The sequence below is a fragment of the Eutrigla gurnardus genome (genome assembly GCF_963514095.1).
Source record: "Eutrigla gurnardus genome assembly, chromosome: 13".
Lineage (NCBI taxonomy): Eukaryota > Metazoa > Chordata > Actinopteri > Perciformes > Triglidae > Eutrigla > Eutrigla gurnardus.
Window position 1 is genome coordinate 12,933,613 of NC_139936.1, and position 27,967 is coordinate 12,961,579.

The 27,967-nt window shown below is 43.5% G+C and overlaps 1 protein-coding gene across 4 annotated transcripts in view; it reads left to right on the top strand.

The window, feature by feature from the left end:
- Positions 1-21,717, top strand: part of sema6a (sema domain, transmembrane domain (TM), and cytoplasmic domain, (semaphorin) 6A) — a 100,516-nt gene extending 78,799 nt beyond the window's left edge. Inside the window, exons 16-20 of one of the 4 annotated variants that reach the window (XM_084024247.1) lie at positions 1,406-1,464; positions 2,338-2,358; positions 2,570-2,590; positions 5,610-5,789; positions 17,040-21,717. In XM_084024247.1, coding sequence (XP_083880373.1) covers positions 1,406-1,464; positions 2,338-2,358; positions 2,570-2,590; positions 5,610-5,789; positions 17,040-18,205 — 1,447 coding nt within the window. In that variant the 3' untranslated portion in view covers positions 18,206-21,717. The remainder of the gene's footprint in view (positions 1-1,405; positions 1,465-2,337; positions 2,359-2,569; positions 2,591-5,609; positions 5,790-17,039) is intronic. The other 3 variants (XM_084024248.1, XM_084024249.1, XM_084024250.1) reach the window with 3 other exon arrangements.
- Positions 21,718-27,967: the final 6,250 nt, after the last annotated feature.

The following is a 27,967-nucleotide window of genomic DNA, read 5'->3' on the forward strand; positions in this document are numbered from 1 at the left end:
CTGTGAAAAGCTGTCATGCGTGACTGTGATCCTGGTTGACAGTTGGTCCGCTCTGTTTCACAGACCTCCTCACTGCCTGCTTGGTGGTCTTTCAGGAAGAAAACAGGTCTCTGTGCAGATTGCATCAGAAAATAACATCTCCGAAACTCTCCCTGCCCTCCTCTCTCTCTCTGTCTCTCTGTCTCTCTGTCTCTCTCTCTCTCTCTCTCTCTATCTCTCTCTCTCTCTCCCTCCCTCTGTGTCATATGATGGCCCTCAAGCATGGTTACCCCTCACTGCCCTGGTCTTCAGCCATGTGATTGGGACTACAGCCTCATATCTCTACTGAACCTAGATCCTGTCAGACACCGAGAAGCAGCAGAAATAATTGAATTGAGAACAAAGAGAAGTTCTCATGAAAATTTAACATTTAACTTTTTTTTAAAAACATGTCTTCAATTAAAAAAAACAAACATTTTGTGAAATCTTCTTATTTGCTCATTTGCCTAGATCAATACCACTTTCATGTCTGTACTGTAAACACGAAGCTGGAGCCGGCAGCAGGTTAGCTTAGCTTAGCTTAGCATAAAGACTGTAACCAGTGGCAACAGCTAGCCTGGCTCTCGCCAACAGAAAAAAAAAAAAAAAAAAAAAAAGGTCTGCCTTGAAGGACCGCTAATTATTATGTTATATATTGCTCGTTGATTTTACGGGGGGTTTTGTGCCTGACTATTTCTTGGCCAGGACCTTGATTGAGTCTCTGGTTGCCTGGCAACTGCTCAGAGCAAAGTGATAGTCCAGCGCTTAACCCTCTTAAAACCACCTTGTTGTTTTTACATTGAATTCTTTTTTGTACAAGTTACAACAAACAAAATACGAGTGATCTTTAGAGTTGCTGTTAGTGCATTTTGTAATCTTTTGGACGGAGCCGTGGCTGCTTCTCAGTTTCCAGTCTTTGTACTAAACTAAGCTAACAGGCTGCTGGCAGGAGCTTCGTATGTCTTATCCCGACATGAGAATCTCATCTCACTCTGGGCAAGAACATGGATGAGCATGTTGCCCGAAATGTCGAACCATTCCTTTAAAACCATACAAGATGACAGTTCTTGTAACAGTCAAATAACACATAAATCTATTTATATCAACACTTCTGGCAATGAGTCTTGTGCCAGCTATGGATTTACTAGCCTGCCAGCATTCCTCATAACCACTGATTTCAGGCCTCCGGGGCACCTGCAAGGTGTTCTTTGATTTTGTTTCAGAATCGGGATCTCTGCAGCCTACGCTGCGTGCAAGCACAGGGTACGCTGTGTTTGGTGCTTTTGTAGTGAGCTTTCCTATAGTGTCGCTACTTAGTCAGGTGTGGCAAGCCTGCAAGGCCTGGCCTGTTTTCCGCTGCTGACCATGATGTCTCTGTTCCCCGCAGATTGGCCTTTGAGCAGGACGTGGAGCATGGTAACACAGATGGCCTGGGAGACTGCCAAAGTAAGCAGGCCCTCTTCACTCTTATCTTTCCTCCTCTATTCTATAACCCCACCCGCCATTCCTCTCTTCTGTGTTAACTCAGTCTCCCTCTTCTCTCGGCCCCGCGCTTTCCTTCTTCGCTGCTGTCACCTTGTTCTTCCCCGTCTGTTCCCGCCCTCACAATCCTCTCTTTCAGCCTCTTCCATCCATCTGTCCCTTTCGGCTCTCGTCCTCCTCTGTCCTTCTCCCGCTGTTTCTCTGGTTTTCCCGGTCAAAAGAGTGTTGTGTCCACTCGGCGCAAAGACTGGATTCCTTCTCTGCACATTTGCTCCGTGAAACACAACGCAAACATTCAGCGACACACACACAGGGAAGGCATTTTACTTGTGAGCAGTCACAGGGCTCAGTGTGAAAGACAAGACAAGCCAGCCTAGCACGTCTTGACAGGCCTCTTTTACTTAACATCTTAATTTGATCTTTTCATGTCCAGAATAACCATTTGGTTTGATCAAATGTGATACTCTGTCAATATTGCATTGAGCCACTGTGTTTTTGTGAGAGAAACTTCAAAACAGTTGGACCCCAAATCACTCATCTCCATCCATTTCATCTCAATTTCGACTGTTTACTCAGAGTAAACGAAGGCAGTGCATTTTCCATTCAATTTCATCAGTATGTTTAGTCAAGGGAAGCCATAGCGTTGAACCCTCATTAGCTCTAGAGGCTATAGATCACCTCTGATTTAAAGTTAGGAGGATATCGAGCAGCCAGTCGATGCTGAATTACTTTAAAAGTCATGGCTTTTGATCATGTTACAGCATAAGCGCTCTCTCTTTTTTTTACTGCGAGCAATAATACATTTTCCCCTCATTTCTTTTTTTCTCCTTCTTCCAGACACCTTTGTGGCGCTGAATGGTAAGTATCCCACATCTACTGTAGAGGCAATCAGATAAAAGACAGGAGCTGCGTTTCATGTCCCTCGACTCTTTAACTTCAGCCACACCTCTTCATCTCGTCAATCAATCATCCCCTCTCAGGGAAATGAAAACTCCTCCCACATGTGTAGACGGCTTATAAATGACTCATGCTTTTAACTGAATTCATTTCGTTCCTTCCTTTTTGATAGACGTTCCCTCCAGTTACGAAGGTAATGAAACATTCAAAGCACAGTCGGTCAATTTCCCTTCTCATAGCGTTTTCCCCTTCATCCGGCCCCCTTCGGTGTGTAGAATAGACCACGTAGAAATAGAGAAATCGGAAATGTAGGATTTAAAGTGCTGATTCCGATAATTCTATTAGACCCTCCCTCCTTGTTCCAACTGCCCATCTCTCTTTACCCCCTGTGTGTGCCATCGAATGGATGGATCTGTTTGTTGGTGGTTTAAGGCCTTGGTGGCGAAGAAACAAATTTGTGCACGCTAAGCAGGACATGTGTGAACAGAGGGAGAGAGAGAGAGAGAGAGATTAAACCGGCCTGTTTAGAGTCGGGAAGGATGGGATATGTTTCTGCCAACTGCCACCAAGCAGGTGGTGAAAAAAAGGCTAATGTAAACATGCACAGACATTGGTTACACAGTTTTAGTGCTGGCCTCTTCCGAACAAATGCTCACACACTCCAATATCACAATCACATTTTCATCACTCAAGCCGTTTCACAGAGTGATAAACAGATGTGATTAGCCCGCAGTCATTCTTATCCATAGCATCCACTTCATTTTCATCGAATGGGAGAATGCAGTGGTTTGAATTGTAAGTGAATCGCTCTTTCTCTCTCTCTCTCAGCACACACCTATACCTTGCAGCTGCCAGATCAAACAGTCAGATCCATACAGAATGACGAGAATAGATATTTTAAAGTCGTTCCAGAAAGCCCAGCTCCCTCGCTCTCTCTCTCTCTCCCTCTCTCTCACCCCCCTGTGGCTGTACCCCCACTGTGATTCTCCCTCCTTTTTGAGTTACGGGGTCAGAAAAAGCATCTGTGTTAGTGTGCACCCCTATAGTGCTGAATATGCTCCCACAGGCTTGTTTCCATGCACACACACACACACACACACAGACAACACCCAGTTTACAACCCCCCAAACAAAGTCTAAACCATCGCCCGAGCCCCTCCGTCTATCTGTCGGTGGTTGATATGGATTTGAAGATAAATAAATGCCCCCTCTTCACTCTCCTGTCCTCTGCTCCAGACTCTTTTAATCTGTAGAAAGAGAGGGATGTGCATCCGTCTGCAGTTTAGTTGTTTTTTTCCCTCCCTGATCCGTGGAGGAGCTCCGAGGCTCCGAGCTCTCTCTCTATGTGTGTCATCTGCCTGAATTGCACTTCCCCTGGCGGTGGGGGAATGAATTATAAAATAGGCCTGTCACACTAATCTCTCAGCCTTGGGCCAATAGTTAAATAAATCATTTTAATGATTGCCATGCCACACGGAGGAGGAGGCTCTGGGTGGTGTTGTGCGTCGTCTACCAGCAGCATCAACGTTGCCCCCCCGTGAAATGCTCCTCCCCTCTTCAAATACAAGCATAAGCACATATTGGAAAGGCACTCGCACATCAGAAAACACGCACGCACGCACACACACACACACACGCACACACACACACACACACACACACACACACACACACACACATTGCCGTCATCTCCTCCGTGGAGAGAGCTCCACCGAGGCTGTTGATAAAAGTGTTCTCACTCTTCATCTGGGTGAATTTATCCCCCCTAAACGTGTAGCTGAAACGCATTACGTTCTATACAAAACGTTGCATGTGCAAAATAGTGTAGGGGGCTTTAAGTGCTAGCATGTGGGACGGTAATGTGATTAGCACGGTTAGAAAATAAACAGGAAGACAAAGCTTGTGCACAAACTCAAAAAGAAAACGAGCAAAAATAGGACAACACAGGAAACACACATTGTTTGAGAGACGTGAAGTGATAGATGGGGAGGTGATAGGTACGATCCATCATCCACGGATGAAAGAGCACTTTGTTGCAATTGTCACTTTAAGGTGTTAGTGCGCTCACGTTTCTGCAGAGAGACATCCTACGTGTGCTATTCTGGTTACCTGCGTAACTTCCTGTCTGTGTTGTGATACCCTCTTCAACTGTTGGCCAGTAGTTCATTTAGCCATTAAAGAATTTAATTACAGGGAGGAGAAACTTCATAAACTGTTAATGACATTTCTCATGATTGATCTAGCCATGTTGTCCAGGCCCCGAATAAAGATTACAGACTGTGCAGACACGAAGTGTTTTTAAAACAGAAAAGTGGGATTTAATGGGAAACGAGATAAAAGCGGAGTGAGAGGAGACAACATCGAAACGAAAAAGTAGGCATGTCAGAATAATTTCATTGCAGATAAGAAAAAAAGAATCACAAAAATCACATTTTTTTTCAGAGCCCAAGATATAGTCCAAAACATGATATTTAGTTAAATGTCAAGTGAGAAGAGAAATAGCAGCAAAATAGATGAAATCAGAAAATCAACTCGGGGTGAAAGAAAATAAAAAAATCAATCATGAAAACCGTTGCCGTTCAAGTTTCTTTCTATAATCTACTAGTTATGAATTAGTGCACTTTAGTGGCTACACATTTTTAAAGCAATAATGACAGTATCAGAAAGCTTGATGAAGGAAGCAGGGAAGTGCATGAACAGTGTGCCACGGTGGAAGAAAAGTTTCTTCTCAGACTTGTCGACGGGAGCGACGGAAAGAAACTTTGTCTCTTGTCCTTCATATCAAAGTTAGGCCCCCTATGGAGACAGCGGAGCTGTGTGAGTGTAGTGTGCTCTGCTCTGACAGGCCCAGCAGAGCTTTGACATGTCAGTCAGAACAGAAGGGGAGAAAGTGAGAAAGGCAGAGAGCGACAGGAAGAAAAAAAGAAAGAAAGAAAGGCCACGTCTATCCTGAGAAACACACACACACACACACACACACACACACGGACACACACACACATTTGCTAATGAGTTGCCCTGGGTCACCAGGGAGAAACACTTTGTTGCCTCACACAGCCCTGCAGATGTCCGTGTGTGTGTGTGTGTGTGTGTGTGTGTGTGTGTGTGTGTGTGTGTGTGTGTGTGTGTGTGTGCACCCTCGCTGGCCTGTGGTCACTGAATCCTGTCCCTGTCTGCCCTCGAGCCTCAGTTAACCTGTGTTGTGTCCGGCAGGCCACCATCACCGCCACCACCACCACACCCTCTCACTCCCCACCTCGGCCCTACCCGAGGCCGCCGAGGGCCCCCTGGGGCGGGGCCGCATGGTGGAGCGGAAGGACCCCCCCATGAGCTCAGACAAAGGGGAGGACCCCTACGTAGCCGTGCCCTCTCAGACTCAACCCGAAGCCAATGGTAAGCCTTGGAACACAACAGTGAGCAGTCAATTTGGTCCATTGTCACCTGTGGCAAGGGAGGGAGGTGGGGGGACTGAGGGGGGGGGGGGGGGGGGGGGGGGGGGGGTGTAATTGAGATTTACGGCTGCCTGGCTGCTTCCAGCTGACGAGGTGTAGAGATAGCGGATCGCTTTCTCTCTAGGGGACAAATTGCCTCACACTGTGCACGTAAGCCCCCCACAGAAACGTATGCAAACACACCTACGCGGCACATCGCATATGCAGACACATACACACGCTGCGCTCATTAAGACACGCGTGTGCACACACACACACAGACACTCGGCGCTCGGCAGGATGGATTTATTATCCATGGACCGTAGTGTCCCACAGGAGATGTAATATCCAGACCATTACACTCCGCAAAGGAAAATGGCGACGTATTTATTTCCTGGCGAAGATGGCCCGGGCCTCGGCTCTGTCATGCTTTGCGACACAGTGACATGACATTGAACGCCCTTTTTCTTCTGTGTTAACAACCTGCCTAATGCTGTACCGCCTCAAGGACGGCTCGCTGGATAACCGAGACAGAGAGAGAGGGAGACGAGTAACACGACACTCATCGGAGGGAGGAAGTAAAAAAAAAACTATAAGTACTTGTGTTCCATGTTTTGTCCTGTAATAATACAGATAGACTATTATAGATCCAAATAAAAACAATATGCAACATAGCCCTGCAGCATTACATGCTGTCATTAAAGGCAGCATCACCATGGCCTTGAGGAGATAATGTTTAATAATCATGGTGCATTCGCAGTGAAGACTTTCTAGACATACTGCATGCAAAAAAGAGACAGGAAGAAAAACAGAGGAGCTAATGAGCTAAGAGATTTCGTCAATGAAGTTGCTATAAAAATGCATGAGCTGCAGTGCGTCTTTTTATGCTGAAAAACTTGCCTCAGTTTGTGCCTCTCTTGTTTGAACATCAAATTCGAGTCACAGCGCAGCCGAGCCATGGGAATATAATGTATGGGCATCATGCGTTTCTGCAAACCACCGTTTTTTTTACGAACATTAACCAACTTGGTTTTCTAACCTAAACCAGTTAGAAAACCTTTCAGAATAATGGTCAGTATTGACGGTATGTTTTTGGAACATCAGACAGCCTACATACAGTAGTGATGTGGCTCAAACGAGGAGAGGCACACTGAAAACCTTGTAATTGCAAACACCAGTTTGTCGCGGTACAACTCCAGTAGAACGGGACTATGGGACAAACAGGACTGCAGTGAATGTCAGCTGGAAGCAGTAAGGCACCGGTGGGTCGATCCGAGCACAATGGTGGCAGAGACTTCAGACAGCATGCCTACAGCCACAACATGCTGTTGCTCCCCTTATTGCCTTTACCTGAGCAGGTGTATTCATATTCATTGCTCACCTGGAATGGTGAGGAATGCTATAGTTTTGGAATCATACGTAAGAAAAGCTAAACTTGAGTGTTTCGTTGAGGGTTGGGCTTTCCAAGCTCAGGTAAAGGCAACAGGGCTTCACATTTCTAAACAATGCTTCCTGCTGTTTTTTTATTTCCTCTTTTGTATTATCATTACTATTATGATTTTTACAAGACACCTTTTCAGCTTGTTTCAGTATTTATCAGTTATATTTCAGTTATATTTTCAATATCGGCTCAACTGTCTTTTCCTTTTCCTGTCAGCTCTGATGAGATTTTCTTGTCTTGGTTTCTCGTGAGCAGTTCTTGATATTTTGCATGGCTTGTTGTGAGACTACGTATGTTTTATTTTTTGCTATTTATATATTTGCCTTTTTCCTGCCTTTTGATTGCTTTGATGGTATTAAGCACAGTTTTGCCTTCATGCAGCTTAATGCTTTTCAGCATGGCAAATTGAGTACCACAGTCAACAGTATTCATTTCCCGCTCCACCCATCCTGCCTCCTCTTCCTTCCCGTCGCCCTCAATATTATTGGCTTCAGGTGTCAACTGTACTGTGAAAACTTAGCAAACTGTGTATGTGAAAGTGAAAATGGCATCCATATATGAGAAATGATTATGGAGTCAGTAAAGCTGCGTTTCAATGCCACAGAGATAAATCCATGCAGCGCATTTTACAGAAGAAATAAGGAATAAACATTTAACCACGCCATCCATCTCTCACATTAACTTTAAAAAAAAAGAGAAAAGGTTATGCTTGAGTGAAAATGTATTAGCTCATATGCAAAGTTGTTTGGCAAGCTTGTTTGTGATTTAAAAGAAATTACAATTACTCCCCCAACTTTTTTCATTTGCAGTTGAGACGCCGAGGAATCTTATCTGCTAATGAATATTACAGTGCTGCCAATATGTATTAGCCCGACACCACCACAGTAATTACAAATGCTGTAAAGTGATGAGTATTCACACGCTGATGATATTTAGCACCCAACAGCATCATTATCGGGCATTCCGGTGGGACCATCACAGTTGCCAGGTGGCCGCTTGTGTTTCACAGTACACTTGAGCTCGGTGTTTGTCTGTCTGTCTGTCTGGACCTCATCTGTCTGTCTGTCTGGGCCTCATCTGTCTCTGGTATATTTTCCTCCACCCCTGTCACCCCACCACACATCTCTCCCCTCGCCTCCTGTAGCTTTCCCTGCCCCCTCCACCCACCCTGAAAGCCCCAGCACCGCCACTTTCCACCATCTGCTGCCATTGTGATCAGTCTCCCTTCCACAGGACCTCTCATCTGACTGGGATGGCATGTTCCAAGGCTATACCTTACCTAGTGCAATTAATCCCTGAAACCAATTTATGGAGAATCCTCCCATAACGCCCCTCCCCCTGCCTCTCTCTGTCTCTCTTCCTCCTCCATCTCTGCACCTCCTCCTCCTCCTCCGTCTCTCCCCTCGTCTGTCTCTTCTCCAACTGGATTCATATCTCTTCCTCTGTCTGCAGGAATGAATCCCCCCCCCCCCCCCCCCTCCCCTCCCCTTCCTTGCTCGCTCTCCTCTTTCTACCTCTCTCTCTCCAGGCTCAACTCCCCTCCTTACACCCACCCTCCCCCAACCCGACCTGTAGCCACCGCTGTGTTGCTCCAATTTATGGGTTCATTACAGCAGCTATCCAGGGTAGAAGGATAGGTGGAGAGGTGGAAGAAAAGAGGGATGGAGAGAGACAACAGGGGAAGAGACATGGGAAATGAGGGAGGGGGAAGGCGAGCGGGAGAAAAGGAACGCACACGATAAAGATTTATTAAACAGAACAGAACAATAATGTGGCAGTGAAGGTTATAAGGGAAGGAGCACAGAGATAGGAGGAAGACAAACTGGCTGAAAGAAGAATTGAACAAATGAGACGGAATAAAGGAAAATAAGAGAGGATATAAGATGTTAGAGCTCAAACTGCGAGAACCACAGTGTTTCTTTGTCTCTTTCTGTCATTTGTTTTCATACTGGGCCACATTTTTAACCCCCGACAGTCTAAATTTTATGTTTACCCAGCTAACTCAACTAATCTCAGCTGAAACAGCGTCTGCTGCAACCCTGTCTCGTAACAAAAAATGTGAAAATGTATACAATGTATGTATGTACTTTTTAATTGACAGAGTTAATACATTTAGAAAGAAACGCAGGTATTATATTATTTTAAATCAGCATAATAAGGATCTTAATTTGAAAATCATGAAATGCTGAATATATGAACAGAACATCCCGTGACAAGGCGTTCCATTCATTTTCCTAAAATATCAGCTCATGGCAACAAAAGCGTGATAACCGTCACCATGTTGAGAGCCAATAGATATGCGCTCAATCTCAAATAAAGCATCTTAAGGTTAGGGAAGGATTATAGTCCTGGTTCAATATGGAAAAAAGTTATCAGTTACCTCAAGCATCAGATTTTTAACGTTAAAGCTGTAAGGAGGGATTTAAATGTCTTATTGATTTTGGCGGTCCCTGTGGACAAACGTGGTAGTGTTTCCAAGCCCAAAAACTTTCATGTGCTTAATAAACAGGAGGCAGCGCTTCCTACGCTCGGGAGAAAATAAATAAATAAAATGAAATAAACCTAATTTAGGAGACATGGTTGTCTGGTGAGATGGTTTTGTTTTTTCATGCTTATTATGATTCACAGGAAGTGTCAATCGACTAAAGATGATGGAATGTTTTCGTCATATTACATCTTGATAAACAGAAACATGAGTGGGGAATTAAAATGTGAGGGATGGCAATGTTTTTTTTTTTTATCCAACACCATGTTTCCAAAACATGGCATTTTGATGATGTTTCTTTGCCTTAAGACGAAAGCTTCTGTAGGTTATTGAAAGATAATTTTATGGATTTCATGGTGATATCTACTTCTTCTACTGGCAGCTACTCTGCTAAGGGTTATTTCCAGCTTAAGGCAGCTCTCTGACACCAGTGTGCCAAGGTGAGGCCGCTGTGATAGAGAGGTGGTATGACCCCGCTCACAGAGGGAGGCAACAGTAACATTTTTATGTATAAAGTCTTGATAGCTTCAACATTTCTCTCCACCTTACTTTCTGGAAGGCAGCTGAAGGAACATTTCAGCGCTGTTATTGGGGATGCCATGTCAATCTCAAATGTTTGCTGTAGTTATGTAGTGGAAATAGGAAGGTCAAATAGGAAAATACTTTGATTTTGTACAGTCAAATTCCGTTTTCAAGCTCCTGGACTGTATGACCATGATGCACACAAGGAATCCAACCTCCATCACCTTGACTACATGTCCCCTAGAACAGCAGAATTTTTGCTGTGCCCTTAGCTTTTATGGCAAATTTTCAGTTTTGCCTGGACTATCAAACAGGGTAAGGAAGGGTAACCACTGAATAATCCCCAATTTAGCTCTAAAAGATACAACTACTGTCAACTGTAAATGGTAAATGGACCTGCATTTATATAACACTTTTGTAGCTTACTAGCTACTCAAGGCGCTTCACACTACATTCATTCCCTTTTACCCGTTCACACACATTCATACACTGATGGCAGACGAGCCGCCTGCACATCAGAGGAGCTAAATCATTCATACACTGTAGTGAAGAAGCGGACGTAGTCACGGCGACATGCCGACATCACCCTTTGATTTGTGGACGGAATGTTTTGAAGCCTCGCGTTTGACATGTTGGCCTTTGTGGTTTTTATCGACAAACTTTTTTTATAATTAACTTCCATGAACTGAAAAGACACTGTGAAAGTGCTAAAGTTGTAGGATGAAAACATGCAGACCGTACAACGCTGTGGTAGGGACCTGTCAATCACAAAGTAGCCACGCCCTAAAGCATACCCCGCTTTATTTTACTCTAAACAGGACGATGATTTACTAAACGAGCATCGCGCTTTATTTAAGAAGTCTTGAAACTAGCGCTTGAGACCATAAACTAACTGTGGTAATAAGTCAAGTGAGAATAGAGTAATTTTCTCATAGACTTCTATACAATCAGATCTCTTCATGCTGCTGGTCTGATTATGGAGACTTCGTCCTCAGAAGCAGGCGGATAACATTAGATGCTTTAGTTTAACATGAACCCTGCTCACTCTCACAATTGGGCACATTGGGTTAATTTAATGGTAGTAATTTTATGTCCTTGCAGCAGAATGATAAAAAGGTATTGTTTTTTGTCAAATAATCGTACAATTGTCATCGTTACACCTTCATAAGTGTATTAACAGCAGGATTTTGTTGGTTACTGGCCTTTGTGAGGCAGATGAATTATCCGCAGCTCATTGTGAATCATAATAGAAACAGTGGACTGGATGTTTTCCCAGCATTACACACTTCCCCGATTGATGTCAAGCTATAAGCCATCATTTCCTCCACTGATTGGCTTATTGTTCTCTCAGGCCGCTTTTGTTTTCTACACACATTTGCTGCTCACTTTTTATATTTCATTGTTTTGGTTATGCTTTTCGGGAAGAGCTCTTGCCATTTCTGGTTCAGACAAAAGCCTTGCTTTGTCTTTTTGGCCATTTGAGTGAATCTCATATCATGGCAGGCTCATCCTTTTGTGCTTTTGTAGTTTGTATAACCCACATTAAGCTGTCATCATTCTGCTTTGAACTGAATTTAAATGGTCACGTTCATGCCCTCTGTGAGCGAGCCACTCATTGAGTAGACACAAGCTGGGTCTTTGTTCTCTGGAGGCAATACATAGGGCCTGTTTGATACTAAAACATTTATGAATGATTATCTATGGCTGCATTTATGAATGAACTGGATTAATAACGTCATCCATAGAAGGCAGAAGCTTGCCACACACTTTAGTGTAAAATTTAACCGACTACAGTTTTTCTTTATAGAAAATAATTCACATTCTTATAAATAATGATTTAGACACTTGCAATAAAGTGGTGCTGTCAAGTAGCTGCTGTGTTCAATACATCAACATTTGATAGCCAGCCCTGTCTTACCAAATGGTGCATCAATGACATGACAAGTCGGAAGTCATTAAGCGTGCAATGTCAACGCCATTCTTGCTTTTTATGTGTCATTTTATGCCTTGTAGTTTAGGATACTGACTGCAATGTGAACACATATGCTGATGACACTACCGTCAGAGCAAGTGACACAGTAGAAGCAGTGAGAAAGACTACTTCTGACTGGTGGAGGCGAGGTCGAGGACCTTCAACCAGGAGACTGATATTCATGTCCCGAAGTGTATTTTGATGTTACATTAGTAGTGTTTGTGATGCATTTCGATACTTGCATTTTACTTAGTTTACCTACGTATTTTAAGCCCAACCATTGTTTTGTTTTTGTTTATTCTAAAGCTTTTTTTCTCTAAAGCGACAATGCGAGAAAGCCGACATTTCATTATCATGACTATTTATATGCTTTCCCATGAGATCAGGTTGTGATAACAGTGAAATTCAGAAATAATGGGATAATTTGTTGTAGCTGTGTTATTCGTGACGGGCAGCTCCCTTTCACAAGTCTGTCACCTGTTAATATATACAGTGCTGGTGTCAACAGCTGATGACAAATGTTCCCGTGGACGTGTAATTCAACTTGATTTCCTTTGAGTAATAAATAACACAGTTTGTATGCATGGAGGTGGATAGGTTAGTACATCGGTGTTACTAGCTGGGGTGCAGAATTATACAATTAGGGCTTTAATTGGAACTTAACTGGCTCATCAGTATTGTGTTCACGGACTCTCGATTGTCTGACGAATGCTTTAATACTGAATAACATCATTAATGTGAGTGGCTCTTAAACGTACACATACACAACACTTAATGGGATAATATCCTAACTGGGAATTCAATAGATAGTTAATGAATCGCTTTCATCATCTAAACAGCAATGTGCATTTTAAAAGACTTTTTAAAATGACAACAAGCAAGTCTCCGATGGCAAATGAGAGGTTTCTAAAGCTCTGGCTGTGGTGGAAGTGGGAGTAAATGTGAGGCTGCTCCTCTCCTCCATCTTTTCCACTCCATTAGTTATCAAGCTCCACTGTTCTGCCTTTCAACAAGTGACACGTCAGCAAGTGCAGTTAAGTCTGCTTGAGATTCGTATCGCTCCGCAGACAGTGTCTTTGTGTAACGGCCTGCAGTCAGAGGTTAGGGCCTTCTCCATGACCTCTCTGTGATGTTTAACTACCTTTGAAGTTTCCCCCAACACCAACACAAAGGCGAGCCCTGTGGGCTCGAGTCAGTTGGTGCTTCTGAAGAGATTAAAATGAGCGTAAGGGCGTCTATGTGTGTCAGGCGAGACTGAGAGAGAGAGCATTCAGGAGCTCCAGTCACAGCGGATTACAATGTTCCTGATTTACAAGCAAGTGTTGCCGACCCGGGCTGTTTTGACAGCGAGAAATATCTGAGTATCTGAGATATGTGTTTAATATCTGAATGTTGAGGCCCGAGGCGGCGTGTAATTCAAATCAATTCCACCGCTGAGAGAAGAGGCGAACTGCAGGATGCCTTTGCGATGCATTCTGGGGGCGAAGAGTTGAAACCAGACGATTTAAAACGTCACTATACAGTCAGAACCTCAACAAGACAAGAATGAAGCAAGGACATTTGTGGGTTTTGGCAGGACTTTGATACTTTCCAAGGTTAAGTTTTGGAAAGTTTGGAAAGTTTTCACCAAGATCAGAAACGGGTCCCGAAAAATGAGCATTCAAAACCCTGATGTCCTGTGATTCGACGAGAGACAGCCGTCTTGTCCTCCGTGGCTACTTCCATTCCCTTTGATGTAAGGATGAGAAACAGTTCCTCACATGAAAGATGGAAGTGTTCAAAGGTTCCTCCCTTTCTTTCTTTTGTGTTTTACCCAACGCCTTGGGCTAAGTACCCTCCAGAAGTGTGTGTGAGAGACTCATGATGGAAGAGTGGGGAAAAGTTTTTTTTAAGACAGGAAGAACCATGGAGTGCAGGTCAAATAGGGGTTTTAACCTCGGCTCCCACACCCGGAATGGAGGACCAAGATCTAGCTTCGCCAGAACGGTCACCCGTCCGGCTCTGCTCCCCTCCGTCTTTGTTATTCAAAGTGAAATCCAAATCCCCAGACGGAGAAAGTTAACCTTTAGCCGCCATAAATTCGCTGTCATGGAAATTCATAACAGTTTTGACTCTTTCAACACCGTAGACATAGATGAATGAAGGAGTTTACATTTTACAAGGAGTATGGGAAAAAAGAGATTTGCCAAAGTATTTGTTTATGATTTGCCTCGTAGATGTTTTCCAAGGCTTCTCGCCTCAAGTGAAGGTGTATTCCTCTTCCTTTACCCCAGCAGCTCTCCAACGCCACCCATCACTGTTGGCGTGTGTGCCAAAGGATGATAACTAATAAGAAAAGGAAAGACTACAAGGTTATAATAACAGGGTTTCCACTGAGTAGAATGCTCAGCATATGAAAGCCTAACAGTGTGAAAGAAACCAGACAAAACTCAGTAAAGTGATTCATTGTTTCTGCAAAGGAGATAAGTAGCAGAAAGAGGGGGGGAGATGTAAGTGAAGACAAAATGAAAGATAGCAGCAAGAAAAGCGCATCTCTCGTTCTCAGAAGTTACTGTACGAGACGAGAAGCAGATGTTTCGTCGGACAGGACGGCCATTTGGTCGCATGTCAACCGTTAACGCTTCGCTGCAGATAGCACTCATCACTTCTCACACTATCTACACAGCAGGACACGCCCTCGATAAGAAACCCTTTCGGCCAATAAAGATTCTATTGTCTAACACAAAATAAGTTATGGCTGAGCTGCGTGTTTTCAGCACTCTTTTAAACATAAAAGTGAAGTTTTGTTTTTATAATAAATGAGGAACGATCTGAAAAAAAAAAAATGTTTTAATCCATGTTGAGTTTTGGAGTCAAAGCAGAGACTCGGGCAAAGCTCAGCGCTTTATTTCGGCTAGGAAAACGTGATTTAAGTCATGTCTTTGGACTAATGAAGTATGACTGCAGCGAGCGAGGATTATGGATGTTAGTTTAAGAGAGTCTGTATTTGGGCTCCATGAGAACAGATTACTCTGTTGTCTCTGTGTCTGTGTTATGTCTCGCTGAGGAAACGCAGAAAGGAGATCTTCTCTGAGCGCGTCCTCGGTGACACAGACGAGCTGAAAAGCCTCAACGCGATTACCCGGCCCCTTCAGTATTTTACAGAATTATTGGAGCTAACGCTTCATTTGTGGCATCTGCTTTTCAAAACATGACACAGCAAATTGAAACTCTTCAGTGATTATATTAAAAACAAAAAGAATAATAAATAGAAACTTGTCAAAAGAGGCTTGTTTTGAATAGTGTGCTGTTGTAAACTTTGTTGTCCGCTGCTCATACGAAGGTAACCTTTTCATGTATTTGTTTTGTATGTGTCTCTGTTACTTGTCTGTGATATTATTTTCCTAAACAGCACAGAAGAAGAAGTCAATAAACTCATCCTTAAGGAGTAAAATTTTTTTTAAAATGATACAGATATTTTTCAGCGATCGTTGCCATCAATATGTAAATTCCTAGTGAATGGAAATTATTTCCGAAAGCTGTACAAATCATTTCACCCACATGGTGCTTATTTTAGAACAGTGTAAACACAAACACACACACATTCACACACACTGCTTTATAGCAATATGGAAGATGTGAAGTTGAATTCCATTCATACATATGAATAATTATTGTCCTCAGTTATATCATCGAGTGACTGAAAGCTTCCATCCTTATTCTTTTTTTTTTATAGCTTTGCAGGTTTTTTTTATGACTTCAGGATACAGATGCACAGAGAATTTCAAAAATCTTCCACATGTACTGTATGTGCTGTTCATTGAATTATATATGAGCGCACATGTGACCGAGTCACGTTATGGAGACCAGCGGTGCACTGTGGGAGCTTTTTTACGTGATAGAGCCCACCTGCCTAATCCTCTGTCTGCGGTAACTGATCGGCGTTGGCCCCAGGTCATGTGTGAACGCCATATAAATCTCTGTGCTGCGGACTGGTGTGTTTAACCCACGGAACAGAGTGCTGCTTTAGATGTCTACATTCATCAGCAGGCTGGAGGTTATCATCAGTGAGCATGTGTGTGTGTTTGCAGTTTGTTGTCGGCCCCATTTTTTTTTACACACAACCTGCCGCTCCCATTCACCCGTCTGGAATACTTCACAGCTGCTTCTATTGAATTATCTTTTATTTGGCCGTACTGCAGGCTGCATTTGCCAGTCTTTGAAAGTGGTGCTTTCATGAGACACTGATGACACAACTCACTGGATTTAACGCCTAATCAGAGGCTTTTTAATGCATTCTCTATGATTCATGAGATTGGATCCAAGATTTATGAAAAGTCTCCCATTTGCATCTATGTGAAGAAAGGGTTTGGGTATTTCAGACTCCTTTATCTGCGCTCGTATCATTTCTTTTTTTTTCATTCCAGCGGAGGGCTTTATCTCGGATTTAAAATGTGAATCATAATCGCCATTCAGTCGAAGATTGGATTTTCGGGAAAATATTGAATGTTGCTACTTCGAGCTACCATTCGTGCCCATTTTGAAGAGGCGTTCCTTATGATGGGATAAGCCCATCTTCATTTGCATGTTTTTCATGAAACCTCTAATCTTTTTACTCAGAACATATCTTTTGATTTATTGTAATTCAATATTGTTTCCTATTTTTTTTTCTCCGTTAGTCTAATAATAAGCATCTTTCCCTACAGCTCTTTTTTTTCTTCTTAGAAACAAGTTCCCACAACACACAGCAGCAGGTTCATCTTCTCTCCTTTTAGTCTGCCATTCTGAATGTCATCTCCGCATCTCTCTGCAGGTGTGATCCGTGAGAGCTACCAGAAGGGTCGTGATCAGCTCGTTCCCGTGACCTTGTTGGCCATTGCCGTCATCCTCGCCTTCGCCATGGGCGCCATCTTCTCTGGCATCATTGTCTATTGCGTCTGTGACCACCGGCGGCGAGATGTAGATCACACAGGCCGCAAGGAAAAGGACAGCCACCACCTCCACTCTCGCCGGGGATCCATGAACAGCGTGACCAAGCTGACGGGCCTGTTTGAGACGCAGGCGAAGGACGGCCGCCCCGAGGCCATCCTCACCCCCCTGATGCACAACGGCCGGCTGACACCCAACGGGAAGATGCTGATAAAAGCAGATCAGCACCACCTGGACCTCGCTGCTCTGCCGACGCCCGAATCCACCCCCATGCAGCCGCGTCGTAAGCCCAGCCGGGGCAGTCGGGAGTGGGAGAGGAACCAGAACCTCATCAACGCTTGCACCAAGGACATGATGCCACCGATGGGCTCGCCTGTTATATCTACAGACTTGCCCCTGAGGGCCTCACCGGGGCACATCCCGAGTGTGGTGGTCCTGCCCTTGCCCCAGCATCAGCACCAGCTCCAGCCTCATCTGCAGCAGCATCAGCAATCCTACCAGCATGAGTACGTGGAGCAGCCCCACCACAGTGACCTGAGCATGGGCCACGGTGTCATGGACGACCAGGGGGCCACTCTGGAGTACAAGACAGTCAAAAGCTCCTGTCACAACCTCAACATGGTGGATCCAGACGGGGTGCTGCCGCCACGGGTGCCACAGCGAGAGGCCTCGCTCACTGTTCCTCCGGCCGTCCCACAGATGGGCAAACGCCTGGAGGTCCACTCATCAGTCTACGGGCTCCGGAAAGGCTCAGCATCCGGAGCTTCCGGGTCCTCCGTCCTCAAGAAGCACAACACCAACTCATCTAACTCCTCCCATTTGGCGAGACACCACAGCTTCAACCGCGTGGAGACGCCGCCCCCTGCACCGCAGAGGGTGGACTCCATACAAATGACAGCACAGGGCATATCTCTGTCTCGGCAGTCTGGAATGAGCTCCTACGGTTCACTGCCTCGAACGGGCATCAAATATCTCAAGCCGGACGTCCCCCCCAAACCTTCCGTAGTCTCACTCTCGACAAAAGTCAAGTCCAGCGACTCTTGTACATAGTCAGCTCGTCACCCGGTCAGTCCGATGTGAACGGACAGTCGTGAAAGAGGTTTTTTTTTTCTGAACGGGAGAAAGAAAAAAAAAAACAGGGAATACCGTACAACTTGCATCTCTTCTTTCAGTGTTTGTTTGTTTGTTTTTGGTGTACAGTACAGTGCAACACAGTTTTTTTTTTAAAGAAAAACGTTCCTTTTATATAAATATGTAAATAGTATACAAATGGTTGTCGTCATTTGTTGCCGTCTTCGAGCTCATGCTCTGGCCGACTCCCGGTTCCTCTGTAAACACACGTGGGAACATGTGCTACTGAAGCAGAAGAAGAAGAAGACGATGCTCGTCCTGAATATTTCATCCAAACGGCGCCCTGTAGCATCCAAGACGGTGGCTCGCTGTCTTTGGCCACCGAGACTTGACTTGATACTTAATCATGCTTGGAGGGGGAAAAGCACACAAGAAGACAGCACGTGGGGGCTGGGAGGTGGGGGAGTGGTTTGGTGAAGAATCGTTGTACATTACCTTGAGGACTGGGACATCTGAGCGAGCGAGCGAAAGGACAGATGGCTTTTCAGAGTTCTGTCAGAAACTGTGAAAAAAAAGCCTCTCGGTGTTAACAGCAATCAAGTCCTGCCGGGGGTTCGACTGAAAGCCGGGGGCCAGAGGAATCTTCTACTGTACTGGTCACTGAATAACACATGACTGTTAATACTAATAGCTTGTTGTATTTATTTTTATTAAGTGCTTTTGAAAAAAAATAAAAAAGACTGACTTTTTAGGCTTGGAGAGAGAGAGAGGGAGGACAGAGAAGAGATCTTTTAATATGAATTAATCAAGTGTGAGGAGGGAGAAAAAAAACATATTTAAAGTCATTAAACTGGAGCCCGTAGAACTTTCTCTATGCTGATAGGTCCACTAGGTCTTACTGTGTGCTCAGTGGGACCTGCAGCTTGACATATATGTGACCTCTGTGAAGAGGAGGAGATATTTATTTAAACTGTGCCAGACAGGGACTTTTACCTTCATGGACCAGATTTTTCATTGTTTAAGAACAACCCCCACCCCACCCCCCCAAAAAAGAAAAGAAAAAAAAGACTTCCTGAATCTCACCCTTCCACTCCTCCAATCAGCACTGTGGTTTTTGTGTAATTACAGTAACATTTGTCCTGATTGGTTGCTGGCTTACCGGTGCCATCCAAACTCACTGTTGCATGATGCAAACGTAAGAGAAGAAGCTGCAGCAACAGTTAGGGGAATCTGCACACACACACACACACAGAGAAGCTCTATACGTGGCGCTGTGAGGAAAACGGAGCGACGCCTCCATCCGGGTCACGTCGTCTCTATCGACGAGCAGGCGAAAAAGGAAAACGACAAAAAAACATCTGTATTTGCCTGCTTCTTTTTTCCACATGTAAAGTTGTGCCTTACACCCTAAAGTAGTGACAATGTTTTCTTTAATAGCTGTTAACTTTGTCTCCTTGTTGTATTTTTTATTTTTATTTTTCTTACGTCATGATATTTCCCTGGTTTGATAAAAATGCAATTAAAGAATGTAGGTGTTATTGTTGTAATTCTGGTCCCTAGACATAACACACTTACAGTGCAGAGGGGAAAGAGAAGGGAGGATTTCCTTTTCTTCTTTCACTCTTTATTGCTCACACACACACACACACACACACTGACACACACAGTCATCTTTGTGGTTCATTTCTGATTGTGCCATTAATGCGCTTTAAGCAACCCTTTATGTTGTTCTGGCAGTGTTGATGAAGACGTTGTGAGTGTCTTTTTGATTTTATATTTTATACAATTTTAAAAAGTCCGGGTTTTGTTGTTTTTTTTAGTTGCTGTTTCTGTTGGTTTGAAGTGATGATTGATTGACTGATTAACTGAACAATTAACATTTGTTACTTGAGAAGGCCAGTGTATGGGTATCTTTCTGATGCACTGCAATAATAATGCAACACTAGCAAACCGCCCAGCGTGAGATACACATAAGCGCTAGCACAGTTCTAGGCTCATTGTGTGCATTGTGACGCGTGGTTGTTAGGCAGTCGCATAAACAGGCTGGTTCCTGTGAAGAAAGTTGACATTTTAAAACAATAATGTTAAACACTTATTTAACTCCCTTTTTTGTAAGAGAAAAGTAAGTAAATTTAGTTCAAATTTTTTGCTTTACTAACTCTCCTTATCAAAGTCTCGCGAATGACCGAGAGTTTGAGTAATCTGACATTTGTCTGCTTTCACTTCTTTTTTAACTCGAGAATTTTTAATGATCACCCCCTTCCCCCCCACCTCCAACACTAAAATCAAGTGTCGTATGCGTAGATAGGTAAAAGTTTTTTTTGATGTCAAGCAATTTTGTGTTTCTCAATGGAGGAAAGCCAACTATTGTCTCGATCCACAGCTAACGTGTACATAGAAGCTCGCAGGATTCAGTTTGCAAAAAACGATGGGGGGTTATGTCAAAGTGAGAGGAGGGTGGCCCTTCAGAAACATGTTTTTTGGGTCAGTCGAGGGATGTTATCCCAGGGATAACAAAAAGGTGCAGTGTGTTCTATTTGGTGACATCTAATGGTGGGGATTCAGGTGGCAACCAACTGAAACTTCTCCCATTTACCAAGTGTGTAGAAGACACGAAAAAGAGCCATTGTTTGATTTGTCCGTCCTGGGCTACTGTAGAAACATGATGGCCGGCTCCATATGTAGATATATAAACGGCTCATTCCAAGGTTACCAAAACACACTAAAGAAAGCAATCTTGCTTATTATTAGAGTAACCAAAAAAATATACACTTAACAATATATTCCATGTCTGCCAATCGATTCCCCTAAATGCCACACACTGTACCTTTAAAGTGATCAGTATGAAGGGGTGTGTTTTACTCCAGAATGCCACTGCATTGTAAACTGGTTCCTGGGCACTACAAGCCCCATTTTACAGCCTCCAGTGTACTGATGCGGTCACGACTCAGTGACCTTTGCAGGCCTGGAAAAGCCTGATCTGTGACTAAATATTTCTCGTCTTGAAGCATCGAGTCGTGGCCGCTCTCACCTCGGGGAATCATCAGGTCCACGCAGGATGTGAACACGTCAGAGGGTCAAATGTCCACATCCTGCGCAGACGAGTAAATTAAAAGCTGTGGGTGCATTTAAGATTCCGTGACATCAAGTGGTCGATGTCAGTGGGATTTGAACCTTTTTTTTTTTTTTTTTAAAGACTGGACTGGGTTTGACTGTGATGGTTGCTGTGGACAGTGAGGTTCTTTGGTGTGTGCCTTTTTTTGTCCTTCACCCTCGTTATAATACACTGCTATTAGATGCAAATCAACTCTCTTCTCAACCCTTTTGAACTTTGTAAACTTGTAAGATATTGTGACGTCACAAAGTTTTTTGCCCTACTCTCTCCACTTCCTTAACATCTGATTCACAGCTTAATGTATGTTGTAAAGAAAAAAACTCTTTAATTTAATGCAAAATGTAATAAAAAAATGAAATAAAATTCTTGTCATGAAGCGTGTGATATGTCCTTGACTTTTTCCACTGGTTTCTGCGCCTGAGGTGGTTTTCTTTATACTAGGAACATCTTTAATTGTTGAATTGTGTGCACTGCTGCTAAGGGGGAAGCAAGCTAGAGGATTTGAAGGTTATTTCAACTGAGAATCCATTTTAAGGAAAATATTGTACTTTTTTTCACCTCTAGTACACAATTCCTATTTTTGCTTGTAAAACCTCAGCCAACCCCTTGAGATCTGAGAAAGTTTTCCTCTGAATAATACCCTTCTTCTGATACAAAACACATCTAAGTGGATGAAAGTACTTTAAAGTGGAGTTCAAATTATTTCCTCTTTCTAATATGTGAAAATAAAAGTATGAGGAGAGGGAAATGGGCTTCTTTACTATTCCTCCTGACAGTTAAATGAAGCAAACAATCTGAAGGATATTAGGTGTAGATTCCCGTAGGTCGACCGGTACAGGAGGCAACTTTTAAATTCCCACCCAACTTGTGGCGAACACCCTCCATTTAACCCCATATAGGAAATCAATAAACTATTCTTCTGGTAATTGCAAGAGAAAAGGGGGCATTTTAAGAAGTTGTTGATCATTTATGTTCTAAAGTTAAGCAAAAGTTTGCTAAAAGGGTTTCCCCATATAAGGTGATAGTCAATGTTGTGTTTACAGCTCGTTTCAGCTGTCCTCAGTTATTGTCAGTTTAAATTTGGAAAATATAATAAGAGACAAATGTGGCCACCAGGATTTTGGCAGGGTTAGGTCACAATAATAGTACTGCAGGGATGACATGTTTCTGTCAGCCAACCCCAGAAGTTAGCATCAAACTGGAAACTTCCATCGCATTTTGTATACAATTTACACGCAATGAGTCAGCGTGATGACATTTTATAGTCTCATTTAGCCACGGTTAGTAAACGCTTTTTTTAAGACAAATGAAAGCTTCGAAAATCACAACATATTCTTTTATATCATAGAACAAAACATAAATGTCCTCAGCTTGTGTTAACCACACACCTTTCTTCCCAAAATCTCATTCAAAATGATCATACTGAACTGAACCGCGGATCCAGAAGTGCAAACATGCTGACTCATTTTCTGAGTTTTAAAACTCACTCCTGCACCACTCTATGCCAACAGTCCCCTCTATTTAAAGTTCTGAAGATTCATTACGTATAAACTTTTGTTGAGGTGAAGGTTATGACAAAAGAAATAAAACACACAAAGCTTATGTAAACTGTGTTAAGAATACAAATAGGATTTGGGAGAAGAGGAAAATAAACTACCTCGGTAAATATAAAAATGTATGATCAGCATCAAAGCATCTTTGTCTTTCTCACATTGTCATGGCATGACTGGAAGTCTCTGGTTTAATGAAAGCTTTTAAAAGCTCCATCATCAGCCCAAAGCAGCGGCGCTGACCAGAACAGCTCCTTTGTGAACACGAAGGTCTCCAGTTTCATACGTTCACGCATTTTTGGCATCATTTTGTCGGTAAATGTGGCTCCGTCAGGTAGTCTGACAAGCCGTGCCTTTGATCAAGGAGGTGAGTCACAAGTCTCCAGCTTTGGTACAAGTCAGAGTGTGCCTTGAGATCAGATAACCCGGGATGTGGTGCGTCTAATGAGGCCTGTCGCTGCCTTCACAATGGCCCATTGTGCAGTCTCCATTCAGGCACCCGCGTGTTGTTGTACCACTCAGAGATCAAGATTCAGATATTTCGCCACAAAATCTTTCCCAACACGACAAGAGCACAATCATATCTTAGTAGTGACTAGTGTGAGTCCGTTTCATCACAGAGTTAGTCAGAGTGCAGCCTTATAACCTCAGAAGTCAGGGTCTAACGGGTCAAAAGTCTGTGTGTTCGATAGCCCTGGAGATGAAGATGACATCGGGCTTGATTCATATGCAAGTATTGCAGTGCATGAAACTTAATCCACATCAATACTAATGTAATGTGAAACCTCATGTAACTGAGTGGTTTCATTATTTCAGCACACTTTAGTAAGAGACTAGATATTACGTTACCCACTTGTCTTTAAATTGCTATCCATGTAATGTTATAGTGTTAGTGTATTGTGTTAAGGTCTTTATACATTCTCATAAGGCCGTTAATTTTTTGCTGAGCGTACTCAACAGAACAATACAAGCATTATGCAGACGTAACACTGTGTCTGCGGTTATTAAAAGGCATGGTGTCATGGGAAGTGTTGTGCACATTCATGTTGCTTTAGCCTGCATTTATTTCATTTCATGCCATAGTTAACCTCTGGAGATTTGCCATGAGCACTTTGTGCAGATGAATTAATAATCCCACGACATGACCTCTCTTATCAGTCCAGTTGCACAACAATAATATTGTTTTGGATAATTCTTCCTTTATTTAATCTAAGAGATGTTTACATTTTGTCCGCCACATCTATATGACCGAGGGAAGACAAAATATTAGAAATATTACGATTTGACAGCATAAAACTGCATCCTCCAAAATGACCATGAAAGATAATCCACACATCTGAGGGCGCCATCTTGCGTGGCGGTTAGACGCCATTAGTTTTAGCAGTATACCTATTTGGCAAATGAGTGTATAAAATGTGTCTCAGTCAGAGATGTAACAACGTGTGCCAAAGAGAGAGAAAGAGAGAGAGTAACTTGTCTGTGAGGGATGACGGCTGTTCACTGTCCCTGTACGCTTTACATTTCCAGTGGAGCATCCAAAAACGACAGCTGCAGTGTTGCTGTGCTTTAATGGCTTCACGCACTAATACCTTAATGCATCCAGTAATCTACAAGTAAGTATGGCTGCCTTTTGATTAGCAGTCGCTACAGAGACACCGTATGCTGCAAATCTTTCCAGTGTAAATCGCTAGCGTTCGCTCGTGACCCAACATCGCAACCCGTTGATCCAAGAGCTCCATGGCTCGTTCTCCTGCCAGCGACGGCTTCAAAGGGCAGCCTGCCAGACTTTCGAACAACCCGGCAGCCACCCAGCCAGCAGACCAGCTAACCAGTCAGCCTGGCATTGAACCCTCCAGCCAGCCTTTAAGCAAACCAGCTAGTCATTCATGCAACCCCCCCCCCCCACCAGTACAACCCAACTCTAATCCACCCTGCCCGTGGCCCGCCAATGCTCATTTCAAGTGCCCCGCAATCTGTGGTCACAACAAGCTTAGCCATGCGCTAATCCCCGCAGTCCCATCCAACAATCATTATCCCAGCACTGATACCGATACCGCTACGGCTCTTAATGGCACAGGATCCTGTTTTGCAAAAATATGTGTGTTGTGAAACCACAGCAACACAGACACAAAGGAAAGAGACACAAAGGCATCCAACATAACACATCTATGTGCATTTTTTAAAGACCTGCATAGAGTCAAATAAAGGCACACACATGTGAGCACACACACACACACACACACACACACAGACACACACACAGACACAGACAGACACACACACACACACACACACACACACACACACACACACACACACACACACACACACACACACACACACACACACACACACACACACATTCACATAATTATAAAACAGACTCCATTCTAACCTCACATATATCTGTCCCAAGACACATTAACGACTAACCAACCAACATGGAGAACAGCCATTTAGGAGCCTATTGTCCTCCATTACTGACTAATAGAGCGCCATATTAATTAACAGGGGACACTTTGGGTGTGTGTGTGTGTGTGTGTGTGTGTGTGTGTGTGTGTGTGTGTGTGTGTGTGTGTGTGTGTGTGTGTGTGTGAGTGTTCAGTCTGTACAGTGGGCAGGGGCACAGCTCCCATTGAGGGCCTTAATGACCCATTCAGGTGATTTTTTGGATGTTTGGGATTGAAGAAACCTACCAGGAGTTTACATTCTTCAATTTTAGATTGATACTAGGTGGATAGATTAGAAGAAATGATGTCAATTGATTGTATATGATATTTGAGTTTAGATTACAGTAATATAGTCTAGAGGCCGGGGAGCCTGAGGGTAATGCACAATATGCAGATATGTAACCTAAACAGCCTCCTAACAAGGCCTCCTCTGAAATTTGAGCCATTGTTTACGACCAATTCTTGGAGCTAACGTTAGCTCAACTAAGCTAGAATCAAATCTGTCAGTGCCTGTTGCATTTCAGATGGCAAAATCGACAGCTAAAAATGACCAGCCTGCATTTGTCTGCCTCTGTCTGACATCAGGGACTCATAATTTCAAAAAGGACAAAGAATTTGTAGCGGTAAGTCAGTTGCTATTAATATTGTAAACTACATATGTGCAGTGTTGGTGAAGAACTGGCTTGATAGACATAGCAACAGTAACTAGGGGGGGGGGGGGGGGGGGGGGGGACTTGTGACCTCAGGGTCAAAGATTTTAGAAATATGGAAAGACTGACTCTGTCTGTCTGTCTGTCTGTCTGTCTGTCTGTCTGTTTTCCCTATCCGTCGTTATGCTGTGTGTGTGTGGATGAGTGTTTGTTCACTAGTTCTCTCCATAAATGCATCTAATCCTTGACTCAAAAAACAATCTTCCAGGGGAGATGCATGGCTTATTGTTGCTCTAAACCTGCCCCAGCAGACTCTTCACAATGAACGGGGAAAAAAATACTGGATTAAATTTGCCCAGCGTTATTGTATCTGCACTCTTGTTACATTATTATAATGGTACAATGCCAAACCTTTGTTGCATCTTGCTGTTGAATACTGAATAAGAAGACAGCCAGTGTCCATCACAGTGGGAATCTCTGCTTTCCTTCAGGATCTTTGCAGTTTAATGGCCAAAAACAATCATTCATCCCACACCTTATGTCTTGTGCACTCAACAATATCTGCTCCACTTCATAATAAGCTGATTAGGTCTCGCAGTCATCTGGACGCTGGCCAAAATTCAGTACAGAGCAGACATTATTGCCTTGTCAAATACATAAAAGCACACTGGAGACGTTTTATCCTTGTAGGAAGCACATTAACACATCCCAAGCACTTAAACTGCACTAAATGTACCCTCAAGGCGTTGAGGTGGCCTTGTTGTGAAGTGGGGAGAATTGGAAAGGTGTAAACAATGAAATGGGCCTCCAAGCTGCTGCTACTGCTGCTAAGGATGTCATGAAAACTCGCAGCCAGACTGCAAATACCAATGTCAAATTCAAAGATTGAAAAAGAATCAAACGGAGAGATCAAATCCATCATTCAGATAGTCGGAGCAAAATTGAGCAGATTTCTACAATATAGTCAATCAATGTGTATAAGTCTTCTTTCATGCGTCTTTCTGTGAAATATAATGCCCATATTCATGCAAAATTCAAAATGTGTGTAATTTCTGATATTCCATGAAGCAAGAAACCTGCATTTCTTCCATGAATTTTAATTAGAATATCCGTTAGAACCTCCTTTGTCATGATATGATCGCTCACTGAAGACATGTGTATAGCACACTGTGATACTACAGTAACAAACTATTCTTGTATGATTTCCAGTGCACTAAAAGCATGCATCATTCAGCTCAACCTTCTCAGAACCCAAGAAGAAACCAGCAGACGGTTCTCAGCGAGGATTCACAGGAAACCGGGCAAGAGCAACTCATACTTTGAAAAAAAAAAGGAGGAAAAAAAAAAGCCTTGGGCTGTGAAGAAGCGGCAAGAGGAGAATACCTCTGAGACTTCTGATGGCAGAGCGAGCTGGCAAAAGAGCCAAGCCTTGTTCTGCCGTTATAAGCCCGGCGCTGCATACATAGACGAACGAGCAGGGGAGAAATTGGCAGTGGGAATAAGGGCAAGACGGTGTAAATTTGGAGCACAAAAGGCTTAAGGGGGCACTGTGCATGCATCCCTGTGGCCCGGGCGCGCACACATACAGTATGTATGCACGGGGCTTAAGAGGTGGCTGAGGAGAATGACTGGCGTGGGGATCAAAACAAAACCCATGGGTGATGTTAGAGGGCAGCTCGGGGACTCGGGATGGAAGTTCGCTTCTCATCTGCTGGTCACATGCACATTTGGGATTTGCACACACACACACACACATTCAGAGATAAGCCAAAAAACTCTCATGAACACACAGACACAGCATAAGGCTCTCTAATATGATATTGGCAGGAGTGCATGGATAATCCTCTGAAACTGTGTTTCTGTGGAGAAACTAAGTTTCAGTGGCCAGGAGAAGAAAAAAAAACACATCTTCCAACAGTTGAGAGAAGACGCCAATCAACTTTACACTGCAATAATCTGTGACCTGGTTTCTCAAT